General features: G+C 52.1%; 2 protein-coding genes and 1 long non-coding RNA gene across 4 annotated transcripts; 1 reads left to right on the forward strand and 2 right to left on the reverse strand.

The window, feature by feature from the left end:
- Positions 1 to 186: 186 nt before the first annotated feature.
- TUBB2A (tubulin beta 2A class IIa) lies at positions 187 to 4,446 on the reverse strand. Of its 2 annotated transcripts, XM_036870703.1 has the most exons (4): positions 4,301 to 4,446; positions 2,666 to 2,774; positions 2,228 to 2,338; positions 187 to 1,503 (listed from the first exon to the last, which is right to left on the reverse strand). In XM_036870703.1, the coding sequence occupies exons 1-4, from the start codon at positions 4,355 to 4,357 to the stop codon at positions 443 to 445; spliced, it is 1,338 nt and encodes a 445-aa protein (XP_036726598.1). In that variant the 5' UTR covers positions 4,358 to 4,446; the 3' UTR covers positions 187 to 442. The 2 variants fall into 2 exon arrangements, with proteins under 2 accessions (XP_036726598.1, XP_036726599.1); XM_036870704.1 differs by lacking the exon at positions 2,228 to 2,338 and having other exon boundaries at positions 190 to 1,503.
- A 316-nt stretch (positions 4,447 to 4,762) lies between these two features.
- On the forward strand, positions 4,763 to 7,465 carry LOC118903942. Its single transcript, XR_005021904.1, has 3 exons — positions 4,763 to 5,193; positions 5,375 to 5,514; positions 6,011 to 7,465. It is a non-coding gene; the product is annotated as an uncharacterized LOC118903942 (long non-coding RNA).
- Positions 7,466 to 16,169: 8,704 nt separating this feature from the next.
- Positions 16,170 to 17,256, reverse strand: LOC118903432 (tubulin beta-4B chain-like). Its single transcript, XM_036868544.1, has 2 exons — positions 16,883 to 17,256; positions 16,170 to 16,551 (listed from the first exon to the last, which is right to left on the reverse strand). Exons 1-2 carry the CDS (start codon positions 17,082 to 17,084, stop codon positions 16,433 to 16,435), a joined length of 321 nt encoding a protein of 106 aa, XP_036724439.1. The 5' UTR covers positions 17,085 to 17,256; the 3' UTR covers positions 16,170 to 16,432.
- Positions 17,257 to 18,452: the final 1,196 nt, after the last annotated feature.

Raw genomic sequence — 18,452 nt, forward strand, 5'->3', positions numbered from 1 at the left:
GCCAGTGAAGCTAAAAATATGCCTTTTTGTCTCTCTTTACTAAAAGAGCAGAAAGGCTATTAATTAAAAACATGAAAGTAGAAATCCTGTTTTCTTAAAATTACTAAACCTGGAAACACTTGGGAAACATTTAGTGAAAGAATAAAAATTGTTTGCAATAAAAATTAAGAGACCACGGGATCTGGACACATGCTTTTTTATTAGTATAGATATCTTAGACAATACTGCAATTTCCAGAGGAGTTCCGTGTTACTACATCAACAGTGTGAATTTCTGACAGAGGCAAAACTGAGCACCATAGTATACAAATAGACCATGCTTGATTGAGGACAACAGAAGTTAACTAAGGATGCACGACTTATTTCAGAAGTTCTCAGGCCTCCCCCTCGCTCTCCTCCCGGCCTCCAGCCACGCGGCCTCCGCGTCCAGCCGCACTCGGGGCTCAGGCCTCGTCCTCGCCCTCCTCCTCCTCAAACTCCCCCTGCTCGTCGGCCGTGGCGTCCTGGTACTGCTGGTACTCGGACACCAGGTCGTTCATGTTGCTCTCGGCCTCGGTGAACTCCATCTCGTCCATGCCCTCGCCCGTGTACCAGTGCAGGAAGGCCTTGCGGCGGAACATGGCCGTGAACTGCTCCGAGATGCGCTTGAACAGCTCCTGGATGGCCGTGCTGTTGCCGATGAAGGTGGCCGACATCTTGAGGCCGCGCGGCGGGATGTCGCACACGGCCGTCTTCACGTTGTTGGGGATCCACTCCACGAAGTAGCTGCTGTTCTTGTTCTGGACGTTGAGCATCTGCTCGTCCACCTCCTTCATGGACATGCGGCCCCGGAAGATGGCGGCCACGGTCAGGTAGCGGCCGTGGCGCGGGTCGCAGGCGGCCATCATGTTCTTGGAGTCGAACATCTGCTGTGTGAGCTCGGGCACCGTCAGCGCGCGGTACTGCTGGCTGCCCCGGCTGGTCAGCGGCGCGAAGCCGGGCATGAAGAAGTGCAGGCGCGGGAAGGGCACCATGTTCACGGCCAGCTTGCGCAGGTCGGCGTTCAGCTGGCCCGGGAAGCGCAGGCACGTGGTGACCCCGCTCATGGTGGCCGACACCAGGTGGTTGAGGTCCCCGTAGGTGGGCGTGGTCAGCTTCAGGGTGCGGAAGCAGATGTCGTACAGCGCCTCGTTGTCAATGGAGTAGGTCTCGTCCGTGTTCTCCACGAGCTGGTGCACGGACAGCGTGGCGTTGTAGGGCTCCACCACCGTGTCCGACACCTTGGGCGAGGGCATCACGCTGAAGGTGTTCATGATGCGGTCGGGGTACTCCTCGCGGATCTTGCTGATGAGGAGGGTACCCATCCCGGAGCCGGTGCCGCCCCCCAGCGAGTGGGTCAGCTGGAAGCCCTGCAGACAGTCACAGCTCTCCGACTCCTTCCGGACCACGTCCAGGACCGAGTCCACCAGCTCCGCGCCCTCCGTGTAGTGGCCCTTGGCCCAGTTGTTGCCGGCACCGCTCTGGCCTGCCGGAGGGAAAAGAGAATATCAGACACGAAAACTTAAGCAAGGAATTCCAGATTCTGTCATTTTGACTCTGGACTAGATTTAGAGATGACAGATTCTTCTCTTTTAGAAACCCTTTCTACCTACAAACAATTTTTCTATATGCCAGTGACCCTCAAAAACACTGGAGATCTAATAAAGCAAAAAGGTTAGTTCGTATGAGGCACTTAATTAAGACAATGGTTTAACAAAACCCAACTGGTTTAAAATTAAGAACGAAGAACCTTCTGTAAATACTTAAATCAGCTACAAGGAACAGGCAGGGTGGGGCGCCCGTGATCAGAAGAGGCCGCTCCAAGCAGCTGTCTCAGCTGCTCGTAAACTGTGCCTTTGACCTTTGCTTCAGGAAATGCTCGCCTGTTGTCACTGGTCCTCTGAGGTGACCGGTCACCTGGGAGCTGCTGTTGGAAGCTTCCCTTTGCTCCCTGTTCTCTGCCCTCCCCGGGCTGCTCTGCCGTGGGACGGCTGCGGCAGCCCTGCGGCAGGCGGACCCCGTCCTTTGAGCTGTGCGGAGAGGGGCCAGAGGAGCGACAGCCCGTGGACCGGGGGCAGTTAGGCCAGGACTCAGGGCCTCTGTGGACACGCAGCCTCCAGCAGGGCACTCAGCAGTGACAGCTGTGACCTCCACGGGGCTTAGGAGGAAGTGGGCCCCCCGAGCCAGTGCCCGGGGACCACGCTACATACCGAACACGAAGTTGTCGGGCCTGAAGATCTGGCCGAAGGGTCCAGACCTGACCGAGTCCATGGTGCCCGGCTCCAGATCCACCAGGATGGCCCGAGGCACATATTTGTTACCTGCGGGGACAGAGCAGGACTCAGACCTGCGGTAGGCAAAGGAATCACAGTGCCCTGCCCTCTGGGCCCTTCACGGCAGAATTCAGCAGGGAAAATTCCAGCATGAGACAAAAGTAGGAGATTAGAGGCGGTTTCTGCTCTACAAAGGGAGATAATGGCCTGCCTCATCATGACAAACATGCAGGAGACTTCAGGAACTCTGAAGTGTGTTTCTGAGCAGTTAAAAATGCATGCAGGAAGCCTTTGTCATTTGCATGTTCCTAATACATTGCGTCTGCCGCAGAACAGAAAGCAAGGTGAGGGGGCAGGAAAGCTTCCAATAATCACCGGCAGCTTCATTGTAGTACACGTTGATTCTCTCCAGCTGCAGGTCACTGTCTCCATGGTAACTGCCCGTGGGGTCGATCCCATGCTCATCGCTGATGACCTCCCAAAACTGGAAATAAAGAAAACCGCGTGATGGCCTGGCATCCGAAGTATCAGTAAAGATGGCCCTCTTCTTCCCCTCCTGTCCTTGGAACAGCGGCATTGTGGTCAGACAGTCGAGGAGCCCCAGACAGACCAATAGCTGCCGCCCCTGATCCTGCGGCAGCTGCTGCCGAGGGGCTCAGGAACCCGCCCAGCATCAGCCATATTATGGCGACAGGCTGAAAAGCTGGGAGGAGCCCTGAAGGAGGAGCGTGGGCACAGCCGCGGGGGCTGCGGAGGCTGTCACCCCCAGGCAGGGCTGAGTGTCGGCATCCCAGCTGATGGACGGGTCCTGGCAGGACCCAGGACAGGTGGACCCCGCCCTGCGGCTGCCTGCAGGGATCACTGTTTCCTGGCACAAACCCGACCCAGCTCTCCAAGCGGCGCAGTGTTAGGCGCTGACATCCTACTGCCCTCCGGCCACTGACTGCAGCAGCGGAATGGTGGGGTAGCGCGGGCAGGAGCACGCGGGGGGCAGTGGCTGGAGCTGGCCACGGTGGGGGCGCGGGCTGCATTGTGAATTTGCAGCAGGAAAGGGGGTGGCGGGGCTGGGGGGGCAATATGGCGGTTCTGAAAGAGACCACGTCCTCGTGCAGGCGCCCGCCCATACCCATGCACCATGCCCGTGGCGCCTCGCCCACTGCGGGCGACAGTCACAGCCCAGGACGGCCACCTGCCGCCGCGCAGGCGGGAATCAGACTCCGACGTTATACGTCATTCTGTCTAGCTGGTGCTCGCATTAAGGGATCTAACATCCCTGTCTGTCGGACCCACGAGAAGTCTCCATAATATCTGTCACCCAATGACACTGCATTTTTTCATTCAAACTACAGACAAAATATACAAATTAAATTCCATATGAGGCCACTGGATTATCATGACCAATAGGCCCTATCCAAATCTCAGAGGCTAGTCTACCAGGGAAATACCAACCGCGTCCCTCAGAAGGGCCGGGTCCGAGGAAATTTCAAAGGGGCCTTGATTAAACACACACAGCTGCGTCGCAGCGCGCACCGCGGCAGGTTCTGTGGTTCCTGGGCCCCGCCCCGCGCCGAGAACGCGCCACCCAGGGCGGCGGCCCCCTCCCGGGCCCTGGCTCGCACCCTGGGGACCCGCCACCTCTCCCCGACCCCTCCTCGGTCTTCACCCTGGGGACCCGCCGCCCCCTACCCGGCCCCTCCCGGGCCCTGGCGCGCACCCTGCGGACCCGCCACCCCTACCCGGCCCCTCGCGCGCACCCTGGGGACCCGCCACCCCTCCCCGACCCCTCCTCAGTCTTCACCCTGGGGACCCGCCACCCCTCCCCGGCCCCTCCCGGGCCCTGGCTCGCACCCTGGGGACCCGTCACCCCTCCCCGGCCCCTCGCGCGCACCCTGGGGACCCGCCACCCCTCCCCGACCCCTCCTCGGTCTTCACCCCGGGGACCCGCCACCGCTCCCCGGCCCCTCCTCGGTCTTCACCCTGGGGACCCGCCGCCCCCGCCCCGGCGCGCACCTTGGCGCCGATCTGGTTGCCGCACTGGCCCGCCTGGATGTGCACGATCTCGCGCATGGTGCCGGCTGCGGAGCGGGTGGAGGCGCGGGCCTTACGCTGTGCGCGGCACGGAGCGGCGGACTCGAGCGCAGAGACCTGCCGTCGCCCCTCCAGCCGCGCCTTTTATAGGGGGGGCCCCGCCCCCCGCGCGGTGACGTCAGCGGGCGGGGCGCGGGGGCGACGCGGAGGGGCGAGGGGACTGCGGCACCGCGAGGGGGAGCCGGGGCGCGGCGCGAGGTTCGGGCCGGGGTGGGCTGCGCCGGGTGCCCGAGGTGGGCAGCCCAGCCTTTCCGCGGTGTTTGCGGCGTCCCTAGGTTTCCTGCCTCCCGGGCAGGGTCCCGGGCCCGCGGCCTCGATCTCCTTCTTTTCGGGGTGGGAATGGCGGCGGGTGCAACCGCCGGGAGGGGGTGCGGGGCGGGGAGGATGGGGGTCCCGGTGGGGGCCGAGGGCGGCTGTCTTCGGGGAGGCCGGAGATGGCGGGTGGGCGCCCTCCGCCTCTGCCCACGTGTGGAAGGCGGTCGGTGGGGGAGGGGCCGGGAGAAGTGCCTGGGCACCTGGCCTGTCTCGCGTGTGCTGTGGGTCCTGGGTCCTCGCACAGGCCACTTAAATGTGCACGATTCCGCGTGCGCGCCTGGGTGTGCCAGCGAGCGCGGCAGGCCGGCGGCAGCCCGAGCACGTGCCTTCCACGAGTTATGTCCCCTCGTGCCCACAGCCACCGTATGGGGCTCGACCTCCAGCTCCAGGCCACCAGCCGCATGTGGCCACTCAACACCTGAACCCTGGGAGTCTGAACTGAGATGTGCTTTCGTGTAAAATACTCATGCGTTTTCATGGACTCACGAAGTTTAAAGAATGTAAAATATTCCATTACTAATTTTGTATAGTGATTACTTATCAAAAGAATATCTTGGATATATTTTTGAAATTAATTTCACTTGCTTCTGTTAAATTTTTTAAATGACTGCCAGACTCACAGTGACGACTAGAAAATTTTAAATTACCTACGTGGCTCACATTCTATTTCTGCTGTTCTAGAGTAAACATTATTACCATCCCAAGTTCACGGCTTGGAAAAGGAGGCTCAAAGAGTTGACCAGCCACCAGCCACAAAGCCACAAAGCCACAATGCCACAAAGTGAAGGCATCTAGCTTCCTTCTACAAAGAGAAAGCCCAGGTGAGTTTCAAAGGCTTAGTCAGGGTGAGGTAAGATCCAACCGTAATTATCCCTAGGAACCATCCTGAACAGGTGGCCAGGGAGCGGAGACCAGGGATTGCTTCTTTCTCTCTTTTCCTCTCTGAGGCCAGTTTCTCCAGCTATAAAATGATAATTATAGGTGCCCTGCAGACAGCTTTGTGAGTAGGAAACGAGAAGCTCTATATGAAAGCGGGTCAAGTTTATGGAGCAGAAATGCCCCCATAAAACCCAAGGTGATGCTGTCCTTATACATATTAAGCCCATTTGTCATGTTACTGGTGGGCAAAGTCACAGCTTTCATCACGCCTGCTTCGGGAAGCCAGTCCTCGGGGTCCCTCCGCAGGCAGGCAGGTGCCTGGTGCCCCCTCCCGGGATGGGGGCGGATCTCCTAGGCTCTCTCCTCCTTGCTCCCTCCCGGTGCCGCTGGGCTCCCACAGCTCAGCCCACCCCACTGATGCTGTACCCCCATGCCTAGGGCTTGGCTGCACCTTCTCACCACCGCTACCCCCAGCTTCCATTCCCTGGGCTCTTCACGACCAGCTGGAGCCTTCCAGAACCTCTCGAGGGAGCAGCTCTGCTCCAGGTAACTCTGTGATTACACGGTTCCACAAAGATTTTCTGGAGATTCCTGCGTCTTGGCCTTCGTTGTTTCATTCAAGGTGGGGATTTGGGGCCAAGTAGAAGCCGAAGATGAGACCTGAAAGGGATGGTACTGGGGACAAGGGGACCCTAACAGGTGGGCATCTCTCTACGCGTGGAGGGTGTCCACTTCTCTGTGTCCTGGTTGGGTCGTTAAGCAGGTCACCTAAGCTCTCAGCCTCTGTTACTGTAACCGAAACATGGAAATGGGTTTTGTTACGTTGTGAAGATGAGAGACGCTTATTCGCTAAATGCCCAGTTCATATTAAGTGACAGAGTTGATTCCAGCAGGCCCGGGCCCCTGGGGATCCCTGGCAGCAAAGGCTGCCTCACTGCCACCCAGTGTGCACCCGGCCTGCTTCCTCCCCGGCGCCCGCCCCACATCTGTTCCTGTATAATCAGAGAAGCGCGGGCAAGTGCTTGCCCGACCTAAGGTGACTCACCCGAGGACTCTGACCTGCCCTCCTCTGCCACATGCGTGTCCCAAACACCACCACATGGGCACACGGCACCTGTGCAGACAACAGCAGGAAATGGGGCCCACGGAACCTCCCTTCCCTGGGTTAGGCTTTGACGAGGTCTGGGGAGAAGGGGGTTGTTCCCCACTCCTCTTTGTGTCTAAAAGGAGCAGCTCTTCTGGCTGTTGGGCAGGGTGATGGGGGAGGTGAGCCAACATCCACCTACCGTGGGTCATTTCCTGCTTTGGGCCTGATGTCATCGAGCGCGTTTGGGCCACTCTCACCCCGAAGGCACTTTGGGGTGACGATGACAAAATTCAGACTGGAGAGGGAAGGTGTGAGTTCCCTGTGGAAGGCTAGGCCTGTGTCTTACTAAAGGGCTCTGCCTGCCCTTCCCCCTCTCCTGCCTTCGCTGAGAGCCTCTTAGTGAAAGTGCCCTCTGAATGCCTGGTACTGTGACGGTGGTAATTACCGTTGGTTGATGCGTTGCTAAGTGACGGATGGGATCTAGTTGAAATATATTAGCTGGGGTCCCGAAATTCTGAGAACATCAGCTTCCTCTGTAGAATAATGAAAACCCAAGAACCATCTCAGCAATAAAATTGTATCCATTATCCTGGAACAGCCACACCCTATTTGTTGGTGCCCTCAGAGAAGGCCCAAGGGATGAGGCACCTCGATCTCTCTTTCCCCTGAAACATCTAAAATAGCCTTGCCTGCTCCCTTGACCGTTTGCACACATTTTCAGGTTTTTAATAAAAGCATCTCTTTATGAAGATGGAGGAATTTTGCTTGAAGCATTTGAGGTGCTTCCTTTTTAAAAAGGAACTTCCTTTTTAAACTGAACTCCAGTTTAATTTACTTTGAAGATGTCAGCTCCACCAAAGTTTATAAATTTTTGCCCCGGACAATAATAATTTTGAGTAAATATATGTAATGTTTCTCAGCTACCTTCTGGAATGTTTCATGTCCCAGTATGAATTATTTTTACTAGAATTGTCAATCTGCACCTTTCATAATTGAAAAAAATATATAGTATACTGTGTGTGTAATATACACATACATTGTATATACATATATATTTTTATTGTGGTAAGAACACATTTCATGTATACATATTTTCTGAATACAAAATTAGAAAATTTATAAAATACTAAAGAACACAAGTATGTCTTTCCACACTCCTCTAGATGTATTTTTTTCACTGTTCGTGTTTGACATTTTCCTTTTTTTCCCCTGTCGTGGGTTATTTAGATGTTTTTGTTTGTTCCTTTAAAACATGGTTTCAATCATTTTTGCCTTGGACATTAAGAATGAAAAATACTGTTATTCTTATGCTATGACTTAAATGAGACATAATCTCACAAATTCTCAAATATGTGTAACCTTTTCCCAACTGCTACCATTTTCCCCGTAACCTAGAGAACCTGGACCATACCAAATTCTCTGAGCAAACTCTGCTTCCCATGGCCAAGGCTGTTCACAGGACTGGAGTGAATTTCCCCTATTCAGCCCACCCCACATTCCCTGAGTGGTTAAGAGCACAGGCCCTGGATGGATGGAGTGGGTGCAAATCCTGACTCTGCCACTTATTAGCTGTGTGACCTAGGGCAAGTTACTTAACCTCTCTGTGCCTCTATTGCCTCATCTGTAAAGCGGAATAGTAACAGTACCTGTTTCCTGGGGTTGTTTCGAGGACTGAGTGAATTGATGTGGGAAAGCGCCTAGAAGACCCCCTGACCCACGGTAAGTGTTATAGCAATCTTAGCTATTGCAGTTGGCGTCACTGTTTCCTTCCCTCCTTCCAGGGAGCTCTTCTCCATAAATCAGGGCTCAACGCCAATGTCACTCTCTCCACGATGTGCCCTCCTCTGTGCCTCGTAATACAGTGCACACACTTCCATGTTACAATCCTGGCCCCTAGTCCACGAGGCTGTGCACAGCAAGGAAAGGTGTTGTGGGAATGACGAGCTGCAGAACTCCTAAGCGGGGAGCTGAGGCCCCATTTGGATGTTCCTCCCCACCCCCAAACCCTGAGGGTCTGCAGGTCAGTGGGCGTCCCTGCACCGTGCAGGGCAGTTCTGAGCACAGGCACCCCGAGGGCAGGGCACGGACTGGACCAGCCCCTGCAGGAGGCATGAAACCCGAGAGAGCCTGTTCCCCACTACGTTCCAACTTTCTGGCTCCCTCGCCACCTGTTTTCTGAATGCAGGCTTTCTTCACACCAAAATCTGAGTTGCCAGAGACTTTTGGTGAGGCCAGCCGTGCTGATGGCCATGGGGCCAAGCTGGGCACAGAAAGGGTGCTGGTCATTTTCTCGGAAGCTCCAGAGCCCAGGGTTTGCTCTGTTTCACTTTCAAGGCAAACAGAGATTACGGAAAAGACTGACGTCAGCATTCCCCTCTCCGAGGTGGGAAAGGCAGCAAGTCCTGCAGAGCCTCGTAACCCTGTCTTCTGCTGGGAGTGTGCAGGGCGAGCAGCAAGTAGGCACTGGGCAGCCGGCCAGGCTGCTGCGGTCCTCTTCCCTCCGTCACTGCCCTCTGCTCTCCGGGCGCTCCCTGGCTCACCCGTGCCCCGTCCCAACTGCCAGGCTTTTCACCTGTAACACAAGGCTCCCCGCCCCCACCACATGGTCTGCACAGCTTTCTCTAGAATAGTCTTTGCAGAGGGGCGAGCAGCCACCTACCACCAAACTTGTAAAATCCGCCAGGGAAGATGCACTTGAAATACGCAGTGCCTTCTTTAACTGTAAAATCATATTGAGGTACGTTTTAAGAGTGTTTATCGGACCTTCGAGCACTGAAGTTCTGGAAAAATACAGTCTCCGGGACCTCCTCACTTGTGCGGCCAGGAGTCTTCAGAGAAACCCCCAAATTGTTTTCCTGTTCACAGTTCCCTCCTTTGTTTGCCAACTAAGTCCCAGACATACTTGATTTGACTGTGAAGAAATACTACTTGTTTATCATCAGTTACTATCTATGCCTAGTTGTCATGTGGTACAAAAACAGTAATAGGCATCATTTCAAATACGGGGCGGATTAATTTTGTTAAATTTATTGTTTGATTATACCAGATTTTGTTGAACACTCGTAGTCTGATGCTTGTGTAACTTGCTGCCAATGTTCTCTTGTTTTTCTTAATTAGAAGAAATATTTGTTAGGTCTACTTTTTTAATCTTATCAGCAAAGCCAGTTTACCACTGGGCCCTGTAAGCATAGCCCTTGCTAGTTTTCAGGACCTAAGAAGATGGGGGGTGGAGGTGACAACTCCAAAATATGAAAAGAAACCTGCAATAGTTAAATTAATGTTTAATTAAATGAAACACATCAATTAGTCAAATGCAACTTAACTTTTATATCATAACATATAAATTATAATAAAGTAAAAATTTTACAAAATGGAAATTTAAATACTTTTGATATGATGTGGGCGGTGCCTTCAGAAGCAGGAGTATCTTAGATGTACACAGCCCTTAAACTTGGACCTAGAAAGCCCTTCAACTGGATCATCCATCCTTCACAATTAGTATCATTGTCTGGATATAAAGGAATAATTTAAAATTTGTTGATAACTAGAAGGAAGACGGAGATTAAAGAAGATAGAGACGCATTGTATAGGAAAGGGATGCCCTGAGAGAGCTCGAACAGAGCTGTGAATTCTGAGAGGGAGGGTGGGAGGCACGGGTGTGCACTTTGCCTGGGAGGAAACCAGAGGTCTTGGACCAGTCACTTCCCCTCACTGGCCGGCAGGGGGCGCATGGCCGAGGACCGCTTGCTTGCTTTGGGTGAAGCAGGGAGAGATTTGGTGAATTACAGGATAGAGAAGTAATGTGCAACCAGACACTTCTGTGTACTGGGTGTTTCACAGTCAAATTTTTGTTAACTCGTGGAATACGTGTGTACCGTGCAGATTGCAGGTGACTCTTACAGTTGCATAGTTTTGTGGGGTTTTTTTTTTAACATCTTTATTGGAGTATAATTGCTTTACAATGGTGTGTTAGTTTCTGCTGTATAACAAAGTGAATCAGCTATACATATACATATATTCCCATATCCCCTCCCTCTTGTGTCTCCCTCCCACCCTCCCTATCCCACCTCTCTAGGTGGTCACAAAGCACCGAGCTGATCTCCCTGTGCTATGCGGCTGCTTCCCACTAGCTATCTGTTTTACATTTGATAATGTATATATGTCCATGCCACTCTCTTACTTCGTCCCAGCGTATCCTTCCCTCCCCCATGTCCTCAAGTCCGTTCTCTACGTCTGTGTCTTTGTTCCTGTCCTGCCCCTAGGTTCTTCATTACCTTTTTTGTTTTTTTTAGATTCCATATATATGTGTTAGCATACGGTATTTGTTTTTATCTTTCTGACTTACTTCACTCTGTATGACAGACTCTAGGTCCATCCACCTCACTACAAATAACTCAATTTCATTTATTTTTATGGCTGAGTAATATTCCATTGTATATATGTGCCACATCTTCTTTATCCATTCATCTGTTGATGGACACTTAGGTTGCTTCCATGTCCTGGCTATTGTAAATACAGCTGCAATGAACATTGTGGTACATGACCCTTTTTGAATTATGGTTTTCTCAGGGTACATGCCCAGTAGTGGGATTGCTGGGTTGTATGGTAGTTCCATTTTTAGTTTTTTAAGGAACCTCCATACTGTTCTCCATAGTGGCTGTATCAATTTACATTGCCACCAACAGTGCAAGAGGGTTCCCTCTTCTCCACACCCTCTCCAGCATTTATTGCTTGTAGATTTTTTGATGATGGCCATTCTGAGTGGTGTGAGGTGATACCTCATTGTAGTTTTGATTTGCATTTCTCTAATGATTAGTGATGTTGAGCATCCTTTCATGTGTTTGTTGGCAATCTGTGTATCTTCTTTGGAGAAATGTCTGCTTAGGTCTTCTGCCCATTTTTGGATTGGGTTGTTTGTTTTTTTGATATTGAGCTGCATGAGCTGCTTGTATATTTTGGAGGTTAATCCTTTGTCAGTTGCTTCATTTGCAAATATTTTCTCCCATTCTCAGGGTTGTCTTTTCATCTTGTTTATGGTTTTCTTTGCTGTGCAAAAGCTTTTAAGTTTCATTAGGTCTCATTTGTTTATTTTTGTTTTCATTTCCGTTACTCTAGGAGGTGGGTCAAAAAGGACCTTGTGGTGATTTATGTCATAGAGTGTTCTGCCTATGTTTTCCTCTAAGAGTTTTACAGTGTCTGGTCTTACATTTAGGTCTTTAATCCATTTTGAGTTTATTTTTGTGTATGGCGGTAAGGAGTGTTCTAATTTCACTGGTTGCATAGTTTTGTAATTCATGCGAGTTTGGGTCCCCCTGAGATCCCAGGACTGAGGTCGGAGGAAGGAAGCCGAGGCTGGGGCGCAGGTGAGCAGGGGAAGAGAGAGGGCGCACAGCGGCCCTGAGGGTTGGGAGCGGGTGCACAGGTGAGCTGTCGAGGCTGACCGGTGTTAATGAGCAGTTTTAACGTGGGCCCAGACCTGCTCTCCGGCCTTGCTGCTGGGCTGGAAGGAGGCGATGTGAAGGCAAGACAAGGGAAGCAGGAAGCACAGGGGTAAGTTCGAGTGGGGCCTCTCCCTGAGGGGCTGCTGCTCCGAGTCTAGCCTAAGACAGAAGTTTCCATCCTAACTTCCTGCACTGGCAAATTTAAACTCCTGAATTGGAGCCAGTCCTAAGGGAGATTGTAAGGGCGGCTCAGCTGCCTTTTTCATTTTTTCCCACCTCTGGCTGCTCTTCCCCCAACTTGAGCACACAGGCTCCAACCCCTCATGAAAATCTGTACCAAGAAGATAATTTAATACCAATCCGTTAAGGCCTTATTCTGATGAGCAAGTATATTAACTCTTCCAAGAGTGATCACATAGAGGCATAGACTTCTGTGGTCAAAGGGACCTGAAAATCAAATATTCAAACAGTAAAAGATATTCCAAAACTAGCCTATCTTGGTCCCCTGTGCAGAATTCCTGACAAGAAGCCACAAAGCCTGTTCTGGAGCAGCTTCCTGAACAGGACTAAGGCTCAGAGAGATTAAAATACTTGCTCAAAGCCCTACAGCTACTAAGTAGAAAAATCACGTCCTTCATGAACACAGATCCAGATTGTCGGAACCGAGGTTCCAGGAACCATGTTTGTTTCAGTCCCCAAGCTGTCCATTCATGGTAGGCAGAACTTGAAGCCCCAAAGTTCACCAGCCCCAGGGTACACACACCTTTTCCCAGTTATTCAATCAAACGCTAATCTCAGTGCAGTGTGAAGGGATTCTGCAGGTGTAATTCAGGCCCCAAATCAGTTGACCTTAAAATAGGGAGATTACGTGGGCGAGCCTTCACTAATCACGTGAGCCCTTTAAGGGAGAATTTGCTCCAGCTGGTGGCAGAAGCCGTCGGAGTTTCAGTGCAGCGGAGATCCTCTCCTGGTGGCCTTGAAGGTGAGGCTGCCGTGTCGTGGGCCACGTGCTGGTGTCGGCAGGCACCTCTAGGAGCTGAGCACGGCCTCTGGCCGACCGCCAGGAAGCCAGCAGGGGCCTCAGACCCCAGATTGCGAGCAACTGGATTCTGTTAACCACCTGAGAGGTGCTGAGGGACCCGAGCTGCAGATGGGGCAGCCCGGAAGGTCGGCTGTGCATGGCCCCCAGCAGAGGAGCCACTGCGCCCCGCCAGACGCCGTAAGTTTATTATGAGGGTCCCGCCATCGGGCTTGCGGCAGTGTGTTACACACGGTGCACTAGAAAAGTGCACCACTGCCTCCCCTTTGGTCTGAGGTCAGTGCCCCTGGCCTGAAACAAGGATTTTACTTTATTAATTTTAATTATAAAATGCTCTTTTTAAGTATTTTATTTTATTGAAGTATAGTTGATTTACAGTATTGTGTTTCAGGTGAACAGCAAAGTGATTCAGTCTTATATATATATATTTTTCAGATTCTTTTCCATTATACGTTATTACAAGATGTTGAATATAGTTCCCTGTGCTATACAGGAAATCCTTGTTGCTTATCTGTTTTATATATAGTAGTGTGTATATGTTAATCCCAAGCTCCTAATTTATCCCTCCCCCTCCCTCTTTCCCTTCTGGAAACCATAAGTTTGTTTTCTATGTCTGTGAGTGTGTTTCTGTTTTGTAAATAAATTCATTTGTATTATTTTTTAGATTCCACATATAAGTGATATCATATAGTATTTGTCTTTCTCTGTCTGACTTACTTCACTTAGTATAATATACTCTAGGTCCATCCATGTTGCTGCAAATGGCAGAATTTCATTCTTTTTTATGGCTGAGTAATATTTCATTGTGTGTGTGTGTGTGTGTGTGTGTGTGTATATATATATATATATATATATATATACCACATCTTCTTTATCCATTCATCTATCGATGGACATTTAAGTTGCTTTTATATCTTGGCTACTGTAAATACTGCTGCTGTGAACATTAGGGTACATGTATCCTTTCGGATTAGAGTTTTTGTCTTTTCCGGATATATGCCCAGGAGTTGAATTGCTGGACTATATGGTAACTCTGTTTTTAGCTTTGTGAGGAACCTCCATACTGTTCTCTATCGTGGCTGTACCAATTTACATCCCCACCAACAGTGCAAGAGGGTTCCCTTTTCTCCACACCGTCTCCAGCATTTATTATTTGCAGACTTTTTAATGATGGCCGTTCTGACCAGTGTGAGGTGATACCTCATTTTAGTTTTGATTTGCATTTCTCTAATAATTAGCGATATTGAGCATATTCTCATGTGTTTGTTGGCCATCTGTATACCTTCTTTGGAGAAATGTCTGTTTAGGTCTTCTCATTTTTTTTTTTTTGGCTGTGGAGCATGGGCTCTAGGCGTGTGGGCTTCAGTAGTTGTGGCACATGGGCTCAGTAGTTGTGGCTCGTGGGCTCTAGAGCATGGGCTCTAGAGCGCAGGCTCAGTAGTCGTGGCGCATGGGCTTAGTTGCTCCATGGCATGTGGGACCTTCCCGGACCAGGGCTCGAACCCGTGTCCCCTGCATTGGCAGGCGGATTCTTAACCACTGTGCCACCAGGGAAGTCCTCAGGTCTTCTCATTTTTTGATTGAGTTATCTGTTCTTTTTTTGATATTGAGCTGTGTGAGCTGTTTATGTATTTTGGAAATTAACCCCTCGTCAGTTGCATTATTTGCATGTATTTTTTCCCAGTCTGTAGGTTGTCTTTTCATTTTGTTTACGGTTTCCTTTGCTTTTAAGTTTGATTAGGTCCCATTTGTTTATTTTTGCTTTTATTTCTATTGCCTTGGGAGACTGACCTAAGAAAACATTGCTACGGTTTATGTCAGAGAATGTTTTGCCTATGGTCTCTTCTAGGGGTTTTATGGTGTCATGTCTGTGTTTAAGTCTTTAAGCCATTTCGAGTTTATTGTTCTGTATGTTGAGAGGGTGTGTTCTAACTTCATTGATTTACACACGGCTGTCCCGTTTTCCCATCACCACTTGCTGAAGAGACTGTCTTTGCTCCGTTGTATATTCTTGCCTCCTTTGTCGAAGATTGACAGTAGGTGGTTGGATTTATTTCTGGGCCTGAGACAAGGATTTAAGTGGAAGTTTGTTAGGGGGCTGATCCCAGGAAGCCCAGGAGGGCAGTGGGGACGGAGCAGGGAAAGGAAGGAAGGAAGCAGCCTTCCACACTGGGGTCCGTAAGAGACCCCATCACTGAGTCGCCCCCCGAGTCAGGGAGGCGGGGCTATTTAGCCTCCAGTCTGTCCTTGACTGACCGTCCTTCCAGAGGGGTGTTACAGGCAGGACACGCAGAAGGGGGTCTGGGAAGGACAGTCGGCTATGGAGATGTTCATGAGGAGGTACCCCCGTCTAGCGACACAGGCCGTGTAGCCCGGGGTCCCGGTTGGGCCCCTTAGCGGGTGACGCTGTCTTCTCCATACTTTGCAGATACTTGCAGTTTTCAGTTCCTGCAATTTTCATGCTCCCCAGGTGCTCTCTTCACTAGCTGAACATCTCCAGGCTCTTCCTGGACCCCCACGAAACAGGAATCTGAGTCCTTTACGGTCTGGGGTCGGGTGGGGGGGACACTGGACCCGGAACTGGTCGGGTGGCTCCCAGCTGAGAGCTGAAACCAGCGCTGCTCTGACCACGTCAGCTTCCGGGCAGCCGCCTCACTCTGGTGATTCACGTGAAGCTGTCCTGGTCCTTTGTGGAGCTGCAAAGACCATGTCACCCTTCCTGCCGCTCTGCTGGTAGTGCTGGGATCGTAGGGGAAGGACGCGTCATTACTGGCTGGGCCTGGGCCTGGTTCTGGGGGAAGGGCCCCGTGTTCACGGCCAGTTTGCTCAGGCCTGCGTTCAGTATTTAAAATACTTAAATCAGCTACAAAGAACAGGCAGGGTGGGGCGCCCGTGATCAGAAGAGGCCGCTCCAAGCAGCTGTCTCAGCTGCTCGTAACCTGTGCCTTTGGCCTTTGCTTCAGGAAATGCTCGCCTGTTGTCACTGGTCCTCTGAGGTGACCGGTCACCTGGGAGCTGCCGTTGGAAGCTTCCCTTTGCTCCCTGTTCTCTGCCCTCCCCGGGCTGCTCTGCCGTGGGACGGCTGCGGCAGCCCTGCGGCAGGCGGACCCCGTCCTTTGAGCTGTGCGGAGAGGGGCCAGAGGAGCGACAGCCCGTGGACCGGGGGCAGTTAGGCCAGGACTCAGGGCCTCTGTGGACACGCAGCCTCCAGCAGGGCACTCAGCAGTGACAGCTGTGACCTCCACGGGGCTTAGGAGGAAGTGGGCCCCCCGAGCCAGTGCCCGGGGACCACGCTACATACCGAACACGAAGTTGTCGGGCCTGAAGATCTGGCCGAAGGGTCCAGACCTGACCGAGTCCATGGTGCCCGGCTCCAGATCCACCAGGATGGCCCGAGGCACATATTTGTTACCTGCGGGGACAGAGCAGGACTCAGACCTGCGGTAGGCAAAGGAATCACAGTGCCCTGCCCTCTGGGCCCTTCACGGCAGAATTCAGCAGGGAAAATTCCAGCATGAGACAAAAGTAGGAGATTAGAGGCGGTTTCTGCTCTACAAAGGGAGATAATGGCCTGCCTCGTCACGACAAACATGCAGGAGGCTTCAGGAACTCTGAAGTGTGTTTCTGAGCAGTTAAAAATGCATGCAGGAAGCCTTTCTTTGTCATTTGCATGTTCCTAATACATTGCGTCTGCCGCAGAACAGAAAGCAAGGTGAGGGGGCAGGAAAGCTTCCAATAATCACCGGCAGCTTCATTGTAGTACACGTTGATTCTCTCCAGCTGCAGGTCACTGTCTCCATGGTAACTGCCCGTGGGGTCGATCCCATGCTCATCGCTGATGACCTCCCAAAACTGGAAATAAAGAAAACCGCGTGATGGCCTGGCATCCGAAGTATCAGTAAAGATGGCCCTCTTCTTCCCCTCCTGTCCTTGGAACAGCGGCATTGTGGTCAGACAGTCGAGGAGCCCCAGACAGACCAATAGCTGCCGCCCCTGATCCTGCGGCAGCTGCTGCCGAGGGGCTCAGGAACCCGCCCAGCATCAGCCATATTATGGCGACAGGCTGAAAAGCTGGGAGGAGCCCTGAAGGAGGAGCGTGGGCACAGCCGCGGGGGCTGCGGAGGCCGTCACCCCCAGGCAGGGCTGAGTGTCGGCATCCAGCTGATGGACGGGTTGCCCCTGGGGGCAGTGGCCAGAGCTGGGACCCTACTGTCAAGTAGAACACATTCAGACTTAGAGCTGGAGCAGCTTTCATCGAAAAGACTGTTACCGTCGGGAGAATGCTCTGATCTCAGAAGTGTGCGAGCATCCAGAGTGGAAGGGAATGGGCTTTTTTCTGGTAGGGAGGGGTGAACAGGGCTAGCGGGAACTTTGTGGGCGGGGAGGGAGAGAGGGTGGGACAAGCAGATGTGAAATCAGCTTTTGCTGCAGCCGGGAGAGCATTCTGTCGTCGGCAGACTCTCAGCCTGACCGTTACAGGTACAGCGTTCACCTGTGTGCTTGCTTCAGCCTGGGGGCCGTGGAGGCGGGACTGACTGAAGTTTGGTAAGAGGTGGGCACTTGTGAACACCTGGTCGTTGCCCCTGTTGTTTTATACAGACAAAATCTGTAGTTAAACGCTACTAGGGATGAATAACAGTGTGAGGTTGACGTGGGTTCGGTTAGTTGTCAGGGCTGGGTGGGCTTCCAGGTTCTTGGTGGCCCTGAAGGACCAGCTGTTACCATCTGCTGAGCACGTTTCCAGACTGGCAGGTGTTAGAGGGTCTTAGAGACCAGGGGTTTCACAAGAGGTATGCTTAGGAACATTATTTTTAAAAAATATTACAGGTTAAATTAGGGAGTAAAAACACAATTTGAAGTTGGAAGGGAGCTGGTTGAGAAGGCTCTGAGATGTTGGGCCTGAAGCATATTTAAATGGCAGAGTGAGAGTGACAGTGGCAATTTGATGGATTTCTCGGTTTGCGGTAAATATTTCGGGCGGCGGCGTAGACATTTATGGGATTGCATGCACAGCCGTTACTCCTGGCCTCTGCCCCAGGGCCCCTTTGGGCAGCCCGGACCATGTCCAATGGCAGACAGCTGTTGGGGACCGTTCACTGAGTTCCTGGAGTTCTCTCGTGGTGATGTGTGTCCTCGGTAAGACTGTCCACGGTGCTGGTCGCTTCCTGAAGCAGAGGAGGAAAGCGTAGAGGGTCTGGCAAACTGGCTGCGTGGCCCACCGGCAGCAGCTCCAGACACACATGTCCGCACGCGATCTGCAGAGGTCAGGCCTTTTGAGAGCCCTCCCAATCCCTTAGCCTCTTGTTCTAAGGC

This window comes from Balaenoptera musculus, chromosome 11 (assembly GCF_009873245.2).
Source record: "Balaenoptera musculus isolate JJ_BM4_2016_0621 chromosome 11, mBalMus1.pri.v3, whole genome shotgun sequence".
In the NCBI taxonomy this organism is placed as follows: domain Eukaryota; kingdom Metazoa; phylum Chordata; class Mammalia; order Artiodactyla; family Balaenopteridae; genus Balaenoptera; species Balaenoptera musculus.

Excerpts from the sequence above, each read along its gene's own strand:
- TUBB2A (XM_036870703.1), bottom strand. The coding sequence starts at position 4,357 with ATGCGCGAGATCGTGCACATCCAGGCGGGCCAGTGCGGCAACCAGATC. Across the intron at positions 2,775-4,300 it reads GCAACCAGATCGGCGCCAAG|TTTTGGGAGGTCATCAGCGA; the intron begins GTGCGCGCCGGG and ends CTTTATTTCCAG. Across the intron at positions 2,339-2,665 it reads GTACTACAATGAAGCTGCCG|GTAACAAATATGTGCCTCGG; the intron begins GTGATTATTGGA and ends CTGTCCCCGCAG.
- LOC118903432 (XM_036868544.1), bottom strand. The coding sequence starts at position 17,084 with ATGCCGCTGTTCCAAGGACAGGAGGGGAAGAAGAGGGCCATCTTTACT. Across the intron at positions 16,552-16,882 it reads GTACTACAATGAAGCTGCCG|GTAACAAATATGTGCCTCGG; the intron begins GTGATTATTGGA and ends CTGTCCCCGCAG.